General features: G+C 36.2%; 2 protein-coding genes across 17 annotated transcripts in view; both read right to left on the bottom strand.

The window, feature by feature from the left end:
* Nucleotides 1-17,034, bottom strand: part of Unc-104 (kinesin family member unc-104) — a 31,873-nt gene extending 14,839 nt beyond the window's left edge. For 3 of the 16 annotated variants that reach the window (XM_076778748.1, XM_076778752.1, XM_076778750.1), the window contains exons 1-9: nt 16,804-17,033; nt 4,899-5,073; nt 4,470-4,552; nt 4,111-4,189; nt 3,299-3,644; nt 2,782-3,037; nt 2,047-2,204; nt 1,048-1,286; nt 537-575 (exon numbers count right to left, since the gene is read on the bottom strand). In XM_076778748.1, the coding sequence (XP_076634863.1) occupies nt 537-575; nt 1,048-1,286; nt 2,047-2,204; nt 2,782-3,037; nt 3,299-3,644; nt 4,111-4,189; nt 4,470-4,552; nt 4,899-4,998 (1,300 nt within the window). In that variant the 5' untranslated portion in view covers nt 4,999-5,073; nt 16,804-17,033. Of the gene's footprint in view, nt 1-536; nt 578-1,047; nt 1,287-2,046; nt 2,205-2,781; nt 3,038-3,298; nt 3,645-4,110; nt 4,190-4,469; nt 4,553-4,898; nt 5,074-9,643; nt 10,013-16,803 lie in introns of those variants that run through there. The other 13 variants (XM_076778751.1, XM_076778754.1, XM_076778757.1 and 10 more) reach the window with 11 other exon arrangements.
* A 639-nt stretch (nt 17,035-17,673) lies between these two features.
* Sod2 (superoxide dismutase 2) lies at nt 17,674-19,879 on the bottom strand. The gene is made up of 3 exons (XM_076778602.1): nt 19,696-19,879; nt 18,308-18,597; nt 17,674-18,202 (listed from the first exon to the last, which is right to left on the bottom strand). Exons 1-3 carry the CDS (start codon nt 19,731-19,733, stop codon nt 17,874-17,876), a joined length of 657 nt encoding a protein of 218 aa, XP_076634717.1. The 5' UTR covers nt 19,734-19,879; the 3' UTR covers nt 17,674-17,873.
* Nucleotides 19,880-19,966: the final 87 nt, after the last annotated feature.

Here is a 19,966-nt window from a genome sequence, read left to right as displayed (position 1 = left end):
TTTAATTCGGCTAAAAGTTGAATATTACACAAAATATATACAAAACACTGTTCTCTTTATTTTTGTTTAGCTAGTTTGAACTTTCAGAGAACGGTCTTAATGTTGGTAATAACTACAATGTTAATCGTTCGCCCGTTGACTCGTTGTTTGCTAAAAGACAAATTACGCGGATGTTATCTGATGTAGCATTCGTCGCTGTTGTTTCAATCACAAATTTTGTGTTTCACGTTAAAAGCCGCTAATTATGCCGCCTACGAGAGGATGGGGACAATACTCATTAGGCGCTGTAGTTATCGTAGCTGGTACGTGTATGTGTGTATGTTTATGAGTTAAAAGGAAAAAACAGAATGCGATTCGCGCGAAGCAAAATGTAAAGAATCGTTTCGGGAATCGACAAAAACACAGATGATAACGCTTTATGCGCTTGGCGCGTGAGGTAGAAGCGGACGTTCAAAGAACAGGCGCGCAAGAGTGATCGGACTGCCCTGGCTTTCATAGACTTTCGTCGCTGTGTAGATTGTCGCCATTTTACTTACTAGATTCTTTCTTTTCATATGTGACTTTACCATCTGGCCCTACGTCAAGCATTAGGGAAACAAAGAAAAAAATGTACGTAAATGGTGGCCTGCCTACGGAGCGCTACTTTTGTTGTTACACTTTACTTTTGAATCGTAATCTATCAACTTTTTAACGAAGCACTATTTTATCATTGTACAACATTTTTCCCCCTATTTTCTAGTCATGAAACTTATTGGCACAGTTTGATGGTTTAATTTGTAAACACTTTGCGCAAGCTCGTATCAATGTTCGCTCCATATAAGAATTTTGAAATTTTTATTATTAGTTGCATTTACTTATATGTATAACTTTTCATTTTTCTCTAATGTTTACCGTTCACGAGAAAAACGCTGCATAAACTTCATAAAATTTCAGCATACTGCTTTTGCCAGCATTAAATATTAAACAGTAGATGATGCTGCTTTTACCATTATTGGATATTAAGCAGTACGTTGTACTGCTTTCGCTTCGAGCGTTATTGACACATACCTACTGTTATCGAACCAGGCATACCCGCACGCGCACAGAAAGGGGGAACACAATTCTTGGAAATCCAACTCGTGTTGCACCGGTAAAAAACCGACTTATCTTCTTGCACGTCAATATTCTCTTGTTTGAGGAGTTCCCGCAACTTCTGAATCTCTTCCTTGAGCTCCCTAATAAGCTTGGCGTTCGCGTCCTCGTTAACGACAGCCTTGCAAACTATTTGCTTCGCTCTATCTGCGTATCTATAGCGACAAACAACAAGAAAATTGACGCCGTTCGTGCTTTGCTTAAACTATTCCACGTGGAATTATTATTATAATTAATGCAAGAAAAATATAAATAAACGATATGCGAATCATTAAAAAAATATTCAGAATTGTCAGAAAATAAAATAAAATGGAAGAAACGTAGACATAGATGTAACCCAGACATTATATGTATATAAAACTTAATTAAACCCTACAAGAACGTATGCTGCAAATTACGCCTCGAATTAAAGGGTTGAATGTACATTAATGAATCCTTTGAAAAGTATTTTCAAGTGTCTGCCTGTTCCCTACTTCTTCATTTAATCCCCCAGAAACTTATTTCCATTTTTACCTGAAAGAGTTGCGAGGTACAAGTATGAAATAAAATTGTAATTTTCATAAAAAAATTTTGGCTGGTTCAAGTAAACGACTCCGAGCGCTCCTCAATTTTTTCCTTTTACTGTTTATTTGTAAGCTCTGGCACCGTGAATGTAAGTCATTTCCCGAGAGCAAACGTCGCAATAACGTTTATTCCATTATACAAGAGATGTTCAGGGAAGATTCATTTATAATTCATACAAGTTTTAACGCCCGTTGCATCTTGGAAGTTTGAACTACAAACAAGCTATGACTTCATCAAGCTTATTCAGGTCACCGCATAAGTTTCTGAGAAACATAGATGCTTCAAAGAAGCTAACCAGTGAATGTCGGAACAAAAGAATGATAATATGATAACAACAACGAATAAATATACCGTAAAGTAGAGAGAGTTTCATCGTAATTGATGTCGGCGGGACTGACTGCCGCTATCATCGCTGTTTTAGAGTTTCCTCCCAGGTTTTCTCGTAGCAACCACGTTAAAACAGAATCCCTGTAAGGGATGAAATCAGCCTTCTTCTTCTTTTTAGTAGCCTAGACATATCACCACGAACAAGTCTCAATGATTGGCATTATCTTTTCCCAACAAAAAAATTTGCAAAAGCTCGAATCATAAAAATGTGCACCGAGGTAATTAATTCTATTTTACCATTTTGTGTATGAAAATTGAACTTTCTTTCATTCCAAGTATTCATTCGAAACAGGTAACTAAGGGGAAGAGTCGTAGATTTATGAACTTACCGCCTAGTGATCCATAGTAAAACAGCAGCGAAATAGACAGAAGACACGGATTACGTTAATATAAAGTTTAGACAATATTCCGGCAAATTCGAAAGGTTAAAGATTTACAACTTTCGCATTATAGAGTATTATCCAACATGAATACGAACGTTTACAGAACACGCAAGAATTTCATACAGAACGATCCATTCGCTTTCAGAAGAATTCTATTTCATGGTGCAATTTATAGGAGTAATAACATCTTGTATTGCTTTCACACAGTTCAAATATTTCACAAGAAAGACAATTGTTTAATTAGGAAATTATCGCAAAACTATACTGGCATTAGCATTTTTCACATAATTTATACAACGAAATGAGATTTACTTACGCTTTCGGCCAAAGCACTGATGACCTTCCCGAGGGTTGTCAAGCTTTTGTTGATATTGGCACCCTCCTTTAACCTCGTTCCCTTTGCGCCGGTAGAGTCGGCTCTCTCAGACCCAGCCAAATCAACCAACGAGATTTTGCTGACCTTTTCCGTCACTAACCCAGTCGCAGAGTCTTGTTTTTGTTGCGTAAAGAAAATTGTGAATACAGCATGAGATCTGCTTGAAGTTTCGTTCATGTTTGTTGCTGCCACGGTTCTGGAACACAAGTAATGATTTAAATTATTTAAATATCTACGTTTAACATCTTAGCTACCAAATTTTTGTCATTGTTTCAACCCTCAACTGATAGTACGAGAACCAAATGACTTACACTTAAATTCCTTATTTATTGGTAATATTATACAGTGAGTTTGCAACAAGTATCAAGAATTTCCTAAGAAGTTAATCTAGTATTGAGTATATTTACATATGTAGCTAGATATGATCAAATTGATCTACTAATAAAATCTTGCATACCTTGCTTTGTTACCCTCGTCTATAAGATCATGGATATTTTCGTAAGACATCACTGCTAATTTCGACAGGTCTTCGACGTACGGTCCAAGAAGAGGATGTTCTCGTACACGGAGATTTCCTTTGTTCTTGGGATTCAAGAGATCCCGCACCCTTTCGCAGTAGATTTCCATGTAACTGACTTCCACCGAATGCTTCAAACACTCGGTTGTATTGGAATCGATTTTTCTAAAAAGATCCTTGCAAATTTGGGGTATTATACCCTCTTGACCTTCTTCTTGTTTGCCCATCATGGTATACGATTTACCAGCTCCAGTCTGTCCGTAGGCGAATATGCAAACATTGTACCCTATTTACAAACAATTATTACCGAATTACAACTTGAACCTGTCAATTGCGTTTTATAACTAAATTGTTTCATTCGTTCGATTCAATTATATGTACAAAACGTATGAAATGTATCTTTTTTTTAATACAGAGCAAAATATGAATAAAAACACGTAATTGGTTATTATTAATTTGTCTATGGAGGACCTACGAACGTCATAGCTCGAAGACGAATGTATCTAGATCAGACAAGACACTTAATGCAGAATTGCATCCTATATCGTGAATGTGTGTCAAGAATGCATGAGAATTTGAACTCCCAATTCCTGGTTTGATGGTATGCGAACATGTGTGTTAATTCCTAAACGTAAATTCCTCGGTATGCGAGAACTTGGGCATATAGCGTATGAAATACTTGAGAGATTGATCGTGCCATTTCTCTGAAAACGTTTTGAATGTTTTAAAGTTTTTTATACGTAAAAGCTTACCTTCGAAGGCGTGTTGCAGCATCTCCTCGCCGATATCTTTGTAAACCATCACTTGCGAGGAATAATTTACGTCGTTTGGCTGCAGCAAAGACGATGAATAATTTTAGCGTTTCTAAGGTTTCAACGATGGGAGTACAGAGATGTGAAATAAGACTCGAGAAAAAGTTTTATGTCTGCTGCTTTTCAACTCGAAATAAGCACCATATCAATCTATGCATCGTCCATGTATTTAATTTTTAAACTTTGTCTTTCGACGTTAGAATAAAAAGGTCTTAACGCGCACAACGATTCACTTTACTCAATTGATATGCAGGTAGAAAAGAAACTTCCAGCATTAGCGAAAGATAAAAGGTACTTACGTCCATGGAAAAATAGGAATAATCGTAGTTGAAACTCTTGATCGCATCTTTGGTGCCCGGCGGTACTTTGGGGTTCAATATCGCTGTAACACGCAAAGGAGGAAAGCCACTAATATAAAAAGGAAAATGCACAGTAATCTAAATTACACACTCTCATTTTGCCATCTTACTATTTCCTCGTAAATGGTCACAAAAAGAAGCAACTTATATACTTCTCTGACCTTATATTATTAATAAATGCAAGTGTAATATTGCACTAATTACAGAGTTTATATTTTTTATTTCTGTATTTTGAGGAAACGTTTTTGATTGAAATACGACTAGGCAGGTAAATTAATAGAAAGAAAAAAGGAAAAGAAAAAAAAAAATATGACGTTCAAGTGAATATCCATGCGAAAAGTAGGAAACGACGAAATTAATTATACTCACAAGTAGTGTTGCCGGTCATTTCGATGATGCATTGTGCCTCGTGGTGGATCTCCCGATTGTTGAAGGGTCGTACCCTCACCGCCACCTTTACCGACGACATTTTTCTTCTGTTTTTTATTCAACGTCGGGTCACGACGGCGGCGGTGCTGGCGATATAGACTTTTTTCTCGTTTCTCTGCGAGAATAAAGAGGCATCGTTAGCAGAGCCAGCTACATGGAAGGGAATGATGCGATCGAAAGTTTATTCTATCGAGCGAGAGCCATGCTCCTGGATTAATTAAAACAATGCGTTATTTCACGATTGTTCCATTCGATGAATTCTTTGCACCACTGAATGTTTTACGACGAACAATCGCGGAACATCTTCGTCAAAATTAATGATCGTATCTCTATTCGTTCTGATAAATACTGAATCGTAATTGTTCGCAAATTCTAATAATAACAGCATTCTTATTCTTTTGCATCATAATTATTATTATTAGTATCAGTACTGATGTTTGTTAGTTAATGTAAATAAACCTATCTACATATGTAACGACTTTGCACGTTTAGTCAACGATAAAAGAAAATTCCAAGTATTAGTAAAAGCTTCTTTTATCACCGAAGGAGAGCATACGCGTTACGTTCAAAGAGTTTTATTGAATTTTATAGTGTTATTCATTAAGCGGTGATTGAAACACGCTATCGCAAGTTTCGTGGCGTCGTCAATCACCTGCCAATGAAAGTAACTGGTGCATGGACGTCGTCGAAAATCGATATCCCCCGACAAAAGGTTCGTCGATCGAGGGATAATTATCCGCTTACTCGCAAAACAATCGACAAACGAGCCAATAAACATCCGACGAATCAACGTCCAAACAAAAGGAGCATAAGGATTATCGCCACTCTACAAATACGATTAATTTTTCCATTTCAACGAAAGTGATTCCAATAGAATTCAGACGTTACAGTTAGATTTCTAAAACAGGTCGCTGATACAAGGTATGCTATTTTCCTCGAAAAATTTGACGAACTTCTGATATACCAGAAATAACGAGAGAAAAAAAATCGATGTCTATATTTAATTTCATGATCGATCAAAGTGTTCTACGAAGTGTGAGAACGGTTGAAGAGCATTAACGAAACTACCCTTCGAATCTCCGAAACCCCGCCGCCTATAGAAAATAATATACGAAATACGTAATGTGCCCCTTCGAACTATGCAACTTTTACATAAAAAATTTTTTCGTGCACATTTAGAAGTTATTCCTGTGTATTTTTGTTTTTCATATAAATTTAGATGTAACGAGCGTCTACTTTTACACAAACATTCGTTCTATAGTTCGTCTGGTCAATGGCTGACTCGTTTCACTGCGAGCTCGCCGATGCTCCCGTGTATTCTGACGCACTCAACTACGCGGAAGAGTGGAAATTAAGCGTAAAATTAGTTCTTGAAATGACTACCGCCTACGCGATTAAGAAGCTGGTTTGTCTGAACCACTGAATAATATAGTTACACAAGCATTGACAGAAATAGAGGTTCCTATTATACTGCAACTAAAGTCGAACAATTTCATCAATTTTTCGTGAAATAAAATGAATCCACGAAGTTCAGTATCTGATACGTTGTAATTAAAGTTGAACTATGTCGTTAATAGCAGCGAATGTTCTTGTTACATTACATTACAAAGTCTGCTTCTCGGCGATGCAAGTTTATCAATTAAACACGAACTCTATTTATAGGTAATCCCGGATGCACGGATCCTACAAACACAAACACAAACAGAAGAGAGATTAAAACAAAAGGATGCAGAAAATTTGTAAAGGTCTGAACGATACTTTAAAGACGCTCCATTATGTACAGTGGTGAGTGGAAGTAGATCAAGAGTTTAGGGGATCCGTGAAAGACTATCTCTGTTATGCGCATCACAAAGAGCGAACTTCTCGGTTAAATTAAGCCAATTGCACGGACTTGTTTCAAAAATGGATCACGATATTCAACAAAAATATACGATATCTCTCCGAGTGGCTCTCCTTTATTGATTTTCCGATTCAACAGTTGCCTTTGCTCGATTTTCAAATAAAATCGTAAAGTAAAGATTATCGATGTCGCCTCGAGTGACAATCGCACGCTACTGCTCCGTGGTAGAGCATTGGATTAAGGAAGAAGCGACGATATTAGAATCAGTTTCCGGAACTTCCTTGTTAGGAATGCAACCTATCGATCCTCCTCTACAGGATACGACGCGCAACTGGGTCGGTTTACATCTCGAATTCAGTAAAAGATTAAAAAAAAAAGAACTGTAGAGGGAGAAGTTAAACGAAAAATAGAAATGTACATTAAAAAAAAATAATATTTTAATAATTCGTTTCGTTAAATAAGCGTGTTTTAAATATGTCGAAAATTGAAATCTCTCGGGAGTTTGCCCAAAGTATCCCGATAGATATGCTCCTGCTGTTATCTCACGCGAAAAGTAAACGAAAGTGACACTTCAATCGAAGAAAAAAAAACCCACTGAGATGACGTAACGCTATTCAAGGTATTAATCTACGTCGACGATGGACTACAGAAATAACAGTTTACCCTCGTGCGTAGAAAACTCTCGATACTTCTGCTAATAGGTTTAGGTCAATCTGCTTGGCTCAAGCCATTCGTAACTTACGGCTAAATACTTACAAATACAATCGAATATCATAATATGACGTTTTAACTACGCCCACATATCGGATTCTTCATTTTTCACCGCTATTACCAATGTTTCTACTTTGGGTTTAGCAATAGAAACGTTAATAAATAAATAGACCACACACAATGTGTCTTGATTACTATAATTATAATTTAATTTTGAGATACGTTTAAGTAGAAATAGAGTAAGAAATCTACGATACTTCGAGTCTAGAATTTGTCATAAGTAGAATGATAAAATCTCGATAGACGCAAATTGCGGACTACAAAACCTAGCGATTAAGTACGAATACTGTGATTTAATGAGAAAAAGATGCTTGATAGTCGATACTCGTATCCTTGGAACGAGAAGTATAGTATTATTATTATCGTGAAATCGATAATCTGCCGAGAATTGGAAAAACTGCATAACGTCTGACCACACGCTGACGCGTATCACTTAGGGAGTCTAGGCTGATCTACTTAATTTTGTATATTACGATTGACATAACTTTATGTACCGTTAAAAACTAAAACTACGACGAAAGGTAAAAACTTTGCATTGGCGATTTACAATTAAGTTTAGTCTGTTTACTTTAATTTAAAAATATTGAATTCGTGAATTAATAATTGTCCAAATGATCGTTCGAAAAAGGGAACATTGTTATTTGTTTCATGGTTCTTATGATACGATTTTTGCACATATTGTTAATATTAAATAGCCATATACGAGCCCTTTGTTAAAATATCAATAGTATCCAGAGCATAGGAGCGAATGCACCAAGAGGTATACATATACCACTGTATATGTAATCTTGGTACAATCGCATTACGATAATTCTATATACTTCTAAGAATTATTAGAAGCTAGCAAAGAAAAAGTCTTCTTCCTCGAACAGAAATGTAATAGTTGTCGAGCTTGTATTTAACATTATCTTCCCTTTCGTGAGTAACTTATTGATTGTTACACTTTGTACGAAGATAGACGTAGCTCTACGTTAACATAATCGGCATCAATCTAAAATAGGGCTATTTTGAGATAATCGACCATTTATTGATAACAGTCAAGTAGCGATTAAAATACCTACTAATTATGATTATAATAATAAGTTTTTTTATCGAAGTACTTATTATGATTATATTTATATTATCCTTGCTATTTAAACGGTTAAAATTTTAGGTAGTTCGGGACAAGCAAGAGACGCGAGGAGAGTATACCCTCGCTACACCACGAATAAATATTAATAAATAATTACCAAAGTCGAATCAAATCTGAGAATGCATTTCCAAGTTTCACGGAAGCGGAACGCTGCAGTTTCACGAAAACATTCACCGCTGCGCTAGTACGTTCTCGAGATGGACGTAAAAACATCGCCACCGTGCAATCGATAACGCCGGGGTTCGACTTTCGCGGCAACCCCGGTCAACGAAATTTCAATTTCCGATTAGTTGACGTTCGAACCACCTATAACTCGATCATCCACAATCGATTTGAATATGATTGACATGGCAACGTGTTTCAGTCCAATCGGATTAACGTCGTTCCCCTGGCCAACGTGTGTACCAATGGTTCGATTCAAGTTCTCTCGATGACCAACGTCTTTGTCCAATAGCATACACGGGCTCGATGATATATCGACGTGCTCAACGAACCGTCGTTTAATCCGACGAAAACGACACGGCGAACGTTTGAGTCATCGGTTATCTCGATCCGATTTGCTTTTCGATACGACTGCATGCCCATTGCACCCGCACAACACACATACAAACGCGTACAAACTTTCGCATGACCGTTTCGAGCGTATGCATATATACGATGCGCAGAGCGTACAAAATGTCGACAAATGGGTCGACGCGTACGTTCGACGTCGAAAAACACCACAAGAAAACTGTCGCCAAGATATCTCGACAAGTTTCTTGAACGTGATAGCGATCTAAAAGCAAAAACATCACCGACACCGTGCAATCGATACCAACGGGGTTCGAGAGTATTGCGAGAACACCGAGACGGGCGTAGGTGAAGAGCGCCTACGGCGTATACGTGGATTTTCACGATCGATCCACGGTCGTGAAAGCGGAATAACAATTTTTACGGTCTTACCTTTGGGCTAACTCTGAACAGAGGTAATTTCGGTCGTCTGTTCGCACGGACGCACGCGTTAGATGTTTACTGACAGCTCGGGCAATCGGAAGAACGATGAGTCGTCGATGGCGGACAAGACACTTGACATCGACTTTAATGGGGAACGGTGGAAAACACTCGCGACTGTCACTATGTCGGTGCACTGGCAATTCTTCGACGGTCCTCGAGAATTTTAAAGGACACGTACCCGGACATTATAATGCATTTATCCACGTATCGCTCACGATCGAGCGTGTACGCGCGCACACCCTCACTTGTACACACGCACGCACTGTGCTACCGAACCACCCTGCCCGAGAACAAATCACCGCAACACCTTCGGTCGACGGTCAGTCGTCGAGTGACGAGCAAACCCGAAGCGCCTGCGCGCTTACCCCCGCGGTGGCAGCCATTAACCGATGGCCGACTTATCGCGCAGGTGCCATCTGACGGTCACCTGGTAATTACTACACTCACACCACCGAAACCGGATGTTCTTTAAGCCCCACGGGTCCCCCGATCTCTAATTCATCCCGATACTTTTGCTAGCTTCTTCGAGACTTGCTCTATTTCCGGTAAGGCTGGACACTTTTCATTTGAAACAACAATAACCCACGGGAATGAGAAATATTTACTCGAATAAAAATCTATACATAATAAACGAATCTGTAAGGTGTTTTCGTAATTATATTTCCTCCGAACGTTCAATATTATTTTTAATTTTCCTTCCTAATTCGGCACCACTCTTATTTTCTGTTCTTCGCGCGATTTTCGTTTTTAGAATTCCTGAAAAATTGAGAAATAACGTTATCAATCATCGCTCCACCCCTCCGAAATTCTGAGTATACAGGATGATCCAGAGAAAGGGGTATATATTATTTACAGCAGACAAAAAACGTTCACTCAATAGGTCTGCAAAAGCACCCTGACAGAGACAAATTGAGACAAAGTAGACTGTTTGTTTCGTGTCAGATTTTTATTTAGGTTTTTTACAAAAAATGTTTTTCGTATCTTCCATTTCATAGCACATTCGAGATCTTCGTTAATTTTAAAAAATACTCGACTTTCGTGAAATTGTTTCACAGGTACCCCGAGTTCGTTGTAATCGAATCAATTAGCTTTTACAAAATAAAGTAAATTGTCTATGTATTGCAGGATTGATTTGCGAACCTATATTATTCGAACATCCGACTACTGTAATCGATGATATTTTCATAATAATCTTAATTACAGCTATTGATTATTCCTTTATTTAAAACAACACTCACAGTTCGTTTATTCAATACAGAACTCCTAAGCTAGGCAGCAGTTACTAAAATTGTTATTTACAGAGTGAATTTACTCGCTGCTCACATAAACATGCAATCTGTTTTTGCATGACGTAGGCTTTCATAGATAAAGCTAACTATCAGTACCTACGTCAGAGTTAATTTGCAAACCTACGTTAACTGAACACTTTTGTCTACTTCTGTAATTACCATACGCCTCTAAATCCTTCAACTACTTTTTCAATCTGACAATTAAGTACACCCAATGACTGAAATACTGAACTTTGTAGTACTTATCGACGTTGTTATTTTTTAATTAATCTTCATAACAAATATATTAAAAATATTCGGCGCAATACCGAATCTATTCACTTTCACAGCTAAACGTACAATCTGGTTTCTGCAACGATACTTTTTCACGTACGCCATCGTCGCGAAAGGGTCGAGGGTTCAACTTTCTCGTAGGCGTGCACAGGTCTCCGTGTAATCGGAAACGCAGTGACGTAAAATTGCAATCTCGTCCCCTAATGCGATTAGTAAATTGAGAATAACGCTTTGTCGAAGCGGGAACGATGTTAGTCTTGAATTAACAAATTCACCTTTCGAGCGTTAGCTGTTAGAATTAACGGGCACCACTGTAAAAGAACCCATTAAATCGATTTTACGTACGTTTGATTGAGCTTCCGTAATCGTTTTATGGGACTCATTAAACCTGGCTTCTCTGCCTTGCTTTTACCACTGAACGCGTCGATTGCGAAACCGTTGTAACCGATTGGTCAAATAAACCTGACTTGGCGTGGGTTTAATCGTTGACCAATACTACTTGGTTTACGTTAAACTTAAATACAAACGCTCCTTTCGCTCAGAAAACATTGATGACTAATTTCGTTCGATTCCTTTCAATGTCTTCTTTTTTACCTTCAAGGTACACATCGCGTTTCACGTTTATCGAAATAAAATTGTTCGTAGCAGAAAGTTTACGTTACCACTAGATACAAACAGATCTTCTTAACTATAGCTATTGAATGACGTCGAGTAAACACCATTAGCCCTTTTCTTGAGATCGTCTTCGCTGTCCTCGCGGGAATTTTTTATTCTTCTAGTTCATCGAGTAGCTTGACCGTAAAAAGTATATTCAGACAGGCCCCGATCGTAAGCATAAAATATCGCGCAACGTGAATTGAATTTTTCTTTTTCATTGCGAACGCCCATTCGACGAATAGTTCGCGTATCCTAGAGACACGTTTTAACTTATGTTTCTACATGTCTCGAAGGAACGATTCGATCGATTATCGGGGGAAGATGTACCGTAAATTTAACTAGTCAGGAAATAAAATTACGACATCGTTCCTATGGCAATGAAATATTTAATCTGCGTCGTGTCATGATACTTTGAATATTTTCAATAAAGTAATTGCTTGGTTAAAACAGAAATAATTCAGTTTTGGAGATTTTTACCGGCCGAGAATAATTCATTTCTAAAGGTACGATATACTATGATATAAAGGTATGATTAGTCCCAATAACGGCATATGTTTCAAGTGACGAAACATGTTTACATGATATCTGTTCAATGTCCGAGTAGGTGAAAGGTTTCTATCCGACTATTTACTACTCCGAAACCACCCCCAGATGAGACAGATATAGGAGCTGTTGAGAAAAAAAAGGTCGACACCCACCTACGTTAGTAAACCTATAATGCCTGTTTATACAACAGATTGTAGTAACGTTATTAAAGGGAATCTGCTGATATCGTCAAACAACGTTCAATGTATATCCCATTGCACTGCATTGCTAATATTTTGAATACCAAATTGACCATAAATTAATATAATGTAACGGAGCTTGTCATGGTTATTTATACTCATATACAAACTTATTAATAATCTACATTGTTACAGACTAGATGTTACGTAAACAAATAATTATGGTTCGTATTGGGTTATTAATGGATTCGTCAGTACGGTAGATTAGTTCTTACATGATGAAATGCTAGTTTATTTAATACTAGTAATTTTTGTTCTATCAAACACAACTAAATGGAAATTTACTTGAACCGTACGTTCAGCAAGTTTTAATAAAATGTCGTTTCATCGATGCGACTTTAATTAATAATAGGAAGCATATTTATCGTTTAAATGAAAATACGTAAATTTCAGAAGCATTTTTTAGAGATGAAAATTCTTGCTAAAAGAGTCGCGCGCGCACATCGATGACGTCAAAACGTATACGTCAACACCCTTAAACCTACGCTTTTATCAACCGAACATTAAGTTTCTGCTCCGTTTGGTGAAGAAACTCTCTTTGGCAGCCATAATCGCCTTGATAGCATGTTTTAACAATAAACGTGACTTTAGGGTAACGTGTGTGACTTTCGTAAAGCTCAACCTTGAGAACAATCGCTGCCAAAGCAATATCTGGCATCGAAGTTTGTGGATGTAGACACAGGGGCACCTTTATTTCGGATCGAGATAGCTGATAAGACGTACTTCTACCGATAATAAAAGCGATTTGATATTCATTGGAGATTGCGTTCAATTTTTAGATACGTTCTATTTTAAAGAAACCACTCGTGTAATTAGTTTCCGCTTTACTTTTACAATTCTAGATAATTCAAATGTTTGTATCATTCAGTATTGTTTTTACTACTCTGATATTTGCTTCAATTATTTAGAAACATGGTCCTTAATTGTTTTGTTCGGTAGAATATACATATGTATGGGTCACTGAATTGTGCGCTTAGAAACGTATTTTTCTAATGCAACATCCTGTGTTCAGACTAATTCGCGCAATACTGTAGATGCTATCAGATAATTATCAATGCGGATTAATATCGAAATAAACAACATTAAACCCGCGGCGTCACATTTTTTCCACTCCAATTGCCCTAATTCTCTACTATGCAATTCCACATCTCTAACGGAGGGGCAGCTTCAGTATAATTATGATAAATTGATCGTAAACATAATATCCTGATTATCACTACTTATATGCAGGGTTAGGTTTCGAGGAATCATTGCCGTACATACTCCAGTGCAAAATCAAAATACATCGATACGTTTGTCTTCGTTTTCTTGATAGAAAAAGAACGAATGATTGTTCTATTTGAGAATTAGAAATAAGCTTCACGAAAGGTTCTCGCATATAATACGAGCAATACCAAAGATACTTTGACTAACAATAACAAAACTCGAATTTTAATTTGTCAATTACATTTCACTTTTTTCTCAAAAATGATTCATCAAAGGCACTAGTGAATAAAATGTAATTTCAATAAAAAATTTGTCAGATGATTGTATCACTTTCGTCGCCGTCATTGTCTCAAAATCAGGGAACGTTTGTACGAAATAGCGCTGGATGAGAGAAATATAAGAAATTAGCTTAGCTCTGAAACCGATCCTAGGGAAAAGGTATAGAAACATATGACTGGTGATCCGTGGTGAAAAATATTCAGATGATCGATTTGAAGTAGCCAAGATATGCGCACACGGTCGCTCGGCAGGAATTCGCCCTCGAAAGTGGAATAGAATCGAAACCGGTAGTGCGCGGTGGTAGGTGGTCGAAAACAATATGGCGACCCATGGTTGGCGGTGTCGGGTGCGCGCGCCGATCGACATCGTGGTCCAGGGTCGTGTATGCCCGCTTTCTCCGTTTATGGACCAATCGCATCGCGCCTAGAGGAGAAAATCAATAGGCGTAGAGCCACGGATGACGTCAGCCTGCAACCCGACAATCGACCGATGCGACGCGGGCGGCGCCGGCCAATTTCTACGGAGCAATCAATAAGGAAAGATATCCACGATGTCGGCAAATAATATCTACGTATTTTTATTTCAACCATACGGAATATTTCGATATCCTTAGGTATTACTCAAGAATTTAATCGGATGCTGCAACCGCATCCTCCCGAAGACGGGCACTTGCAACGACGCGATAGTGGGTTCAGAAATATTGATACCACCATTGTCGCTGAAAATTGTCAAAATTTGCTATAATGTGTTCGGGCAAAAGCAGATATCATTTTGTTTGTAGGATAGTAAAGGTGACTTCTCCACGCGCTTCAAACGATACACGTTTCGAAAATTTACACTTTAAAGATTCAAATAAAATTTTAATATTCTTTGAAGACTTACGAAATTATTTCTCCGTAATTTGATACTATAGATTGTACAAGTGTACCTAATACCATTGACATATGTTCATATTTTATGAGGCGCCGTTCTGGAAACATGACTGGGACATCCGTCTTCTATCATAAAAGAATAATAAATTCTAGTACCGAGGTTTATGATTTTTTTACACGTAAAATTATAATTCGACTCTACGAATCGCGATACACTGAGCTTTTAGTTCTATTTTCTATCGCGAAAAATAAATGACTAAACATTTTATACGTATATTGTTCAACGTTAAATTTATCTTAGGAATCGATTTGCAAATAATTAAAGGAAAAAGATACACATGTGGAAGAGTATTTACACGTGATAAAAAGTGGTAATATGACACCAAAACCAATCAGCAGATACTCTACGCTTTATTCCTTCTATGCTACTATAATCCCTACTGGTTCGCAACAATAATTCCTATTGGCCTTATTCTACTTATTACCTTGGTACTCATTTATATAAATAGAAAAATAAAAATATTTTTTTTAAATTGTAATTGTACGATTTTTTAATTATTTTACCTATATTTATTTTCCAAATATATAAATGTTTAATTTCTCTTTAAATTAAAACATATTTTTATAATTTCTCTACTTAAAAAGAAAATTCTGAATTTTCTAATACTTCGATCGTCAAGTAACATTCACATTTAGATGCTCGATGGTTGATCTCATAAAACACGTCTCTGGCAAACTTAATTCAGCAAAAAGGTTTAATTTACACCTCGCAATCTTTTCAGTATCAGTCTTCCGTGAAGTTGCATCTGTATACTCTAATTTCGAAAAAATTCTCCCCTGGAAGTGTGTTACACTTCTTCAGTAACGATCCCTGGAGTCGGATGTGTTCGTGTGAAAGTATACCACGAGGCAGCTTTCTTTTTTTACTAACAGAAAAAAGAACCTTGTGGCAAAAACGAGTCGATTCGATGCACGTTGACTAGGACGAAAGCGCCACCTTCGATCATAATTAACACGTCTGGCAATGTACTAACGTTATGAATCATTCGAAACATGTTGCGGACGTATCTTCCGATTAATTAGTTCCAGAATTTATTAAAGAGAATGACATTCGTCGACATACTGCTCGATATTCGAGTGAATGTACACGAATTAACTTTAAAAATACATATACATCAAACTTTTTTAAACATTCGTCTTAATATCATAGAAAAAGCTATTTGCATGTTTCTAAGGAAAAATTTAAGTATACCATCAATGAAAATAGTTTGACAGAAATCTTAAAAGTAATTAAACATTTATGAGTAGCATCATTCAAAGCACGAACAAAATTTAAAGCAATTTATACTAAAACAATGCTTGATGATGCATCAATCGTTGCTTAAAATTGTTGCAAATTTTTACGACAGTCCCTCCCAATATTTATTTGAATTGTCACTGTGTAACATAGATCTAACAGTAGCGACAGAAAGACACTGACAAAAATAGAATAACACATTGCTAAAGAAGTTTAAAAAGTGTCTGATTATTGCTGCACGCATCTACTGTATATTCAAGATATTCAAACAAGAGAAGAACGTATAATTTCTGACGTACATTTAATACCCGAGGGCTCGCGATACATGACGTATTACGTATGCACAAACAAACTTATAACGGCTATAGAGATACTCCTGGCAAACGTGCGATAATAATGAACATGCCATTTAGTCCAAGTACTTAAAGTGACAAGAATACATTTGACTCACCAGATACGTAGGCAGTGACGTGAAAACAGCTGAGGTCCTCCGGCCATACTGGTACTTGTTCCGCGACGTTCCTCAAGACACAGTGTGTACGCGTCGCGACACGAGCCAACTCGACTCTACCGATCGATTATTAACGCGGGAAGTTAGGGCATCTTTTTCTTCTTTCTCAGCACTCGCTCGTGCAGCTTACTAACCGTGTGGCGCTGATGTCTGTTCCCAACGTGCAGAATCGTAACATTTCAGTATTTCGATCGCGCCGAATGCAAAACCGCCATCGAGGTGTAATGTAGACTGAACATCTAGTAGGAGTTTGTGTCCCGTTAACTGCAATACCGACATCATTTAAAATCAGTGGTTTCGTAATGCTGACACGTTTAGAGACTGTGACTTTAGGAACCATATTCAACTGAATTATCAAAGTCAGTCTCAGAGTTCGATAAATTTTATTCACGAATAATGAATAAAAATGTTTTATCATTTCTAATATAGTAATGCACAAACTGGAAAGTGGTAATTCTGGTTGTCCAGTCGTTTATGTGTTCAACGCATGGAAATTTTCTGCACACATCGTGCGCTTGCGTCGGAGTCATTTGCAGTGAAAGGGTTACATTTAAACGCTTTAAAACTAAAGATCCTGTAGTAGAATTACGTATGCGTGTAATACATAAGAAGTTATTAAACAAAAATTAAAGTAAAATAATGGAGAATATTCTTTAAATATTTTTTCCATTATTTGTTTTAAAGAAACGTCGTTGATGAATGTTTTATGTTAAAAAAACTATTTGAAACATTAAACAGTTTTTATATGCAAAGAATAATACTAAATTATGAATGGTTCTTTACTTATAATGTAAAATAACGACGATAAAATTTGTTTATATAAGTTCATTATTACATATAACGAGTACAATACATATGAAATAAGTGTATACAAAATTGCAAATGCCTTTATAAGACAATTAAAACAACAAAAAATACGAAATTATTTATCTTACAAATAATTCGTACTAAGTCATCAATTTCAATGATAACATACTCTTTGACGCGATGACTAATCATAACCATTCATTTTAGCATCCAGCAGCACTCTTGAAACGAGCACTAACATCATTCCAATTAACAATGTCAAAGATTGCCTTAACGTAATCAGGTCGAACATTTTTATATTGCAAATAGTAAGCATGTTCCCAAACATCAATGCCCAAAAGTGGTACTAGCCCAGTTGTAGCTTGCAAGGGATCCTGATTACTGCATGTAGCTATTTTTAATGATTTTGCCTGTTTACAATACCCGAGCCAACCCCAACCAGATCCCTGTACTGCAACAGTGCTCTCAGATAGGCGTTTCTTCATCTCTTCCAGACTTCCAAAATCTTTTTCAATCTGTTTAACGAGTGTAGCTGCAAATTGAAAAACATTTCACGATCAAGGTGTATCTGTTTCACTGGTTAAAAGAAATATAAATATCTTACTCTGAGAAATTATCTACTTCAAAACATATTTACCATCTGGTTTACCACCATTTGGTGACAGATTACACCAGAAAATCGAATGATTCAGATGACCACCTCCATTAAATTTAATTGCAGGACCCAGTGCAATTTGAGTATTGACATCACCTTTAGCTGAAGCTTCCTTCATCTTCTCCTCAGCAACATTTAAGTTATTTACATAAGTTGCATGATGTTTTGAATGATGAAGTTGCATGATTTCTGCACATATGATTGGCTCTAAAGCCTTGTAATCATAGGGTAATTCAGGAAGTGTATGTTTCGATCTTGTAAATGCATCTTTGCTGTGTAACATAGAAGACAGATATTCATGTTTTATTTATAATATATTTTTGAAAAATGTAATATAACGTTTTTAAATACTAATGATTTGGCTCTACTTGTTCGTGGATCAATTGAGTAATTTTAAGAATTAATTTTATACGATCCATATGCTTTACATGTTTAATTCTTATATTTTTAAATTATTTAAATTCTGAAAGAAATAAAGTGATCCAAACATCTATTATATGACATAAGGATAATACTTAATGCAAACTATAAGTATAATAATTACAATAAATATAATAAATTAAAAACATACGTTTTACACATTTGATATTGTAAAAATATTTTGAAAATTTAATAAATTATTTTTAAACTTATTTTTTAGTTGTTTAATATCGATTTAAGTATTCTTTAGTTTAATTTTCAGAGATCATAAGTATTATCTTATTTACAACATAAAATGTTTTTACTTCTTTGAGATACAAATTCAATGTGCAATTGAACATATTTTTTTATACATTTTGGGCACGAAAACATCGATATATTCAAATATCATATTGACAAGGTGCTTATCTAATATATAAATATATCTGCGTGCCAGAGGTCGAACTAAATTAACGTGCGTTTTTATATTGGTATTTAATTTAAACAATTTAAAAATTTGTATTATACATAATATAGCATTTATTTTAAGAAATAATATCTTTTAATACAAATTAAAAATATTCGAACTTGACAGATACGTCGAGTATGCACTACGAAATGCAACTGACAAATTTTTAATAAAGAAATGATTATTATAAACAAAATTTTGTACCGAAGGTGCAATTTAATTATATAAACGATTATACCAATTGAAATATATATTTAATGTACTGTACAAAGTAACGTTACATTATAACGTCACTGATTTTGAATTTCGAGAATTTTTCCTAACCATTCTTTACATCGTAGTTATGTTTTTGCATGAATGTACGCGTATATTAAGAGTAAATATAAATTCGCTGTAAATAAAATATTTAATAGTAATAACAGGCAAGAAAACAAATTATAGGTTGGAAATTATATAATATTAATTGTGTACCTTTTACAAATGAAAAGAAAGACAAACTTACATAGTACTGGATAACAAACCACGTCTTGTCGCAAACATTGTTGTAACTTTAATGAATAAGATTGTTTTATACAAAATATAGTCAAAAAGTTATGAACTACAAGTATACTTCGTCCACCGTTCTCTCGCGAGCCGGTACAACTATTGCAATCCCAGCGAGGTTGGAAAGTGGCTTGAACTCGAAACTCGAGTATCAAATGCGCCAACGCCACTGGTTACGTCATAATTAACTCTGTAGCGACAAATAATTATATTTTAAGTAAAGTTTTTTT

The sequence above is a fragment of the Colletes latitarsis genome, chromosome 11 (genome assembly GCF_051014445.1).
Source record: "Colletes latitarsis isolate SP2378_abdomen chromosome 11, iyColLati1, whole genome shotgun sequence".
In the NCBI taxonomy this organism is placed as follows: domain Eukaryota; kingdom Metazoa; phylum Arthropoda; class Insecta; order Hymenoptera; family Colletidae; genus Colletes; species Colletes latitarsis.
This window is presented reverse-complemented; position numbering and strand designations above follow the sequence as displayed.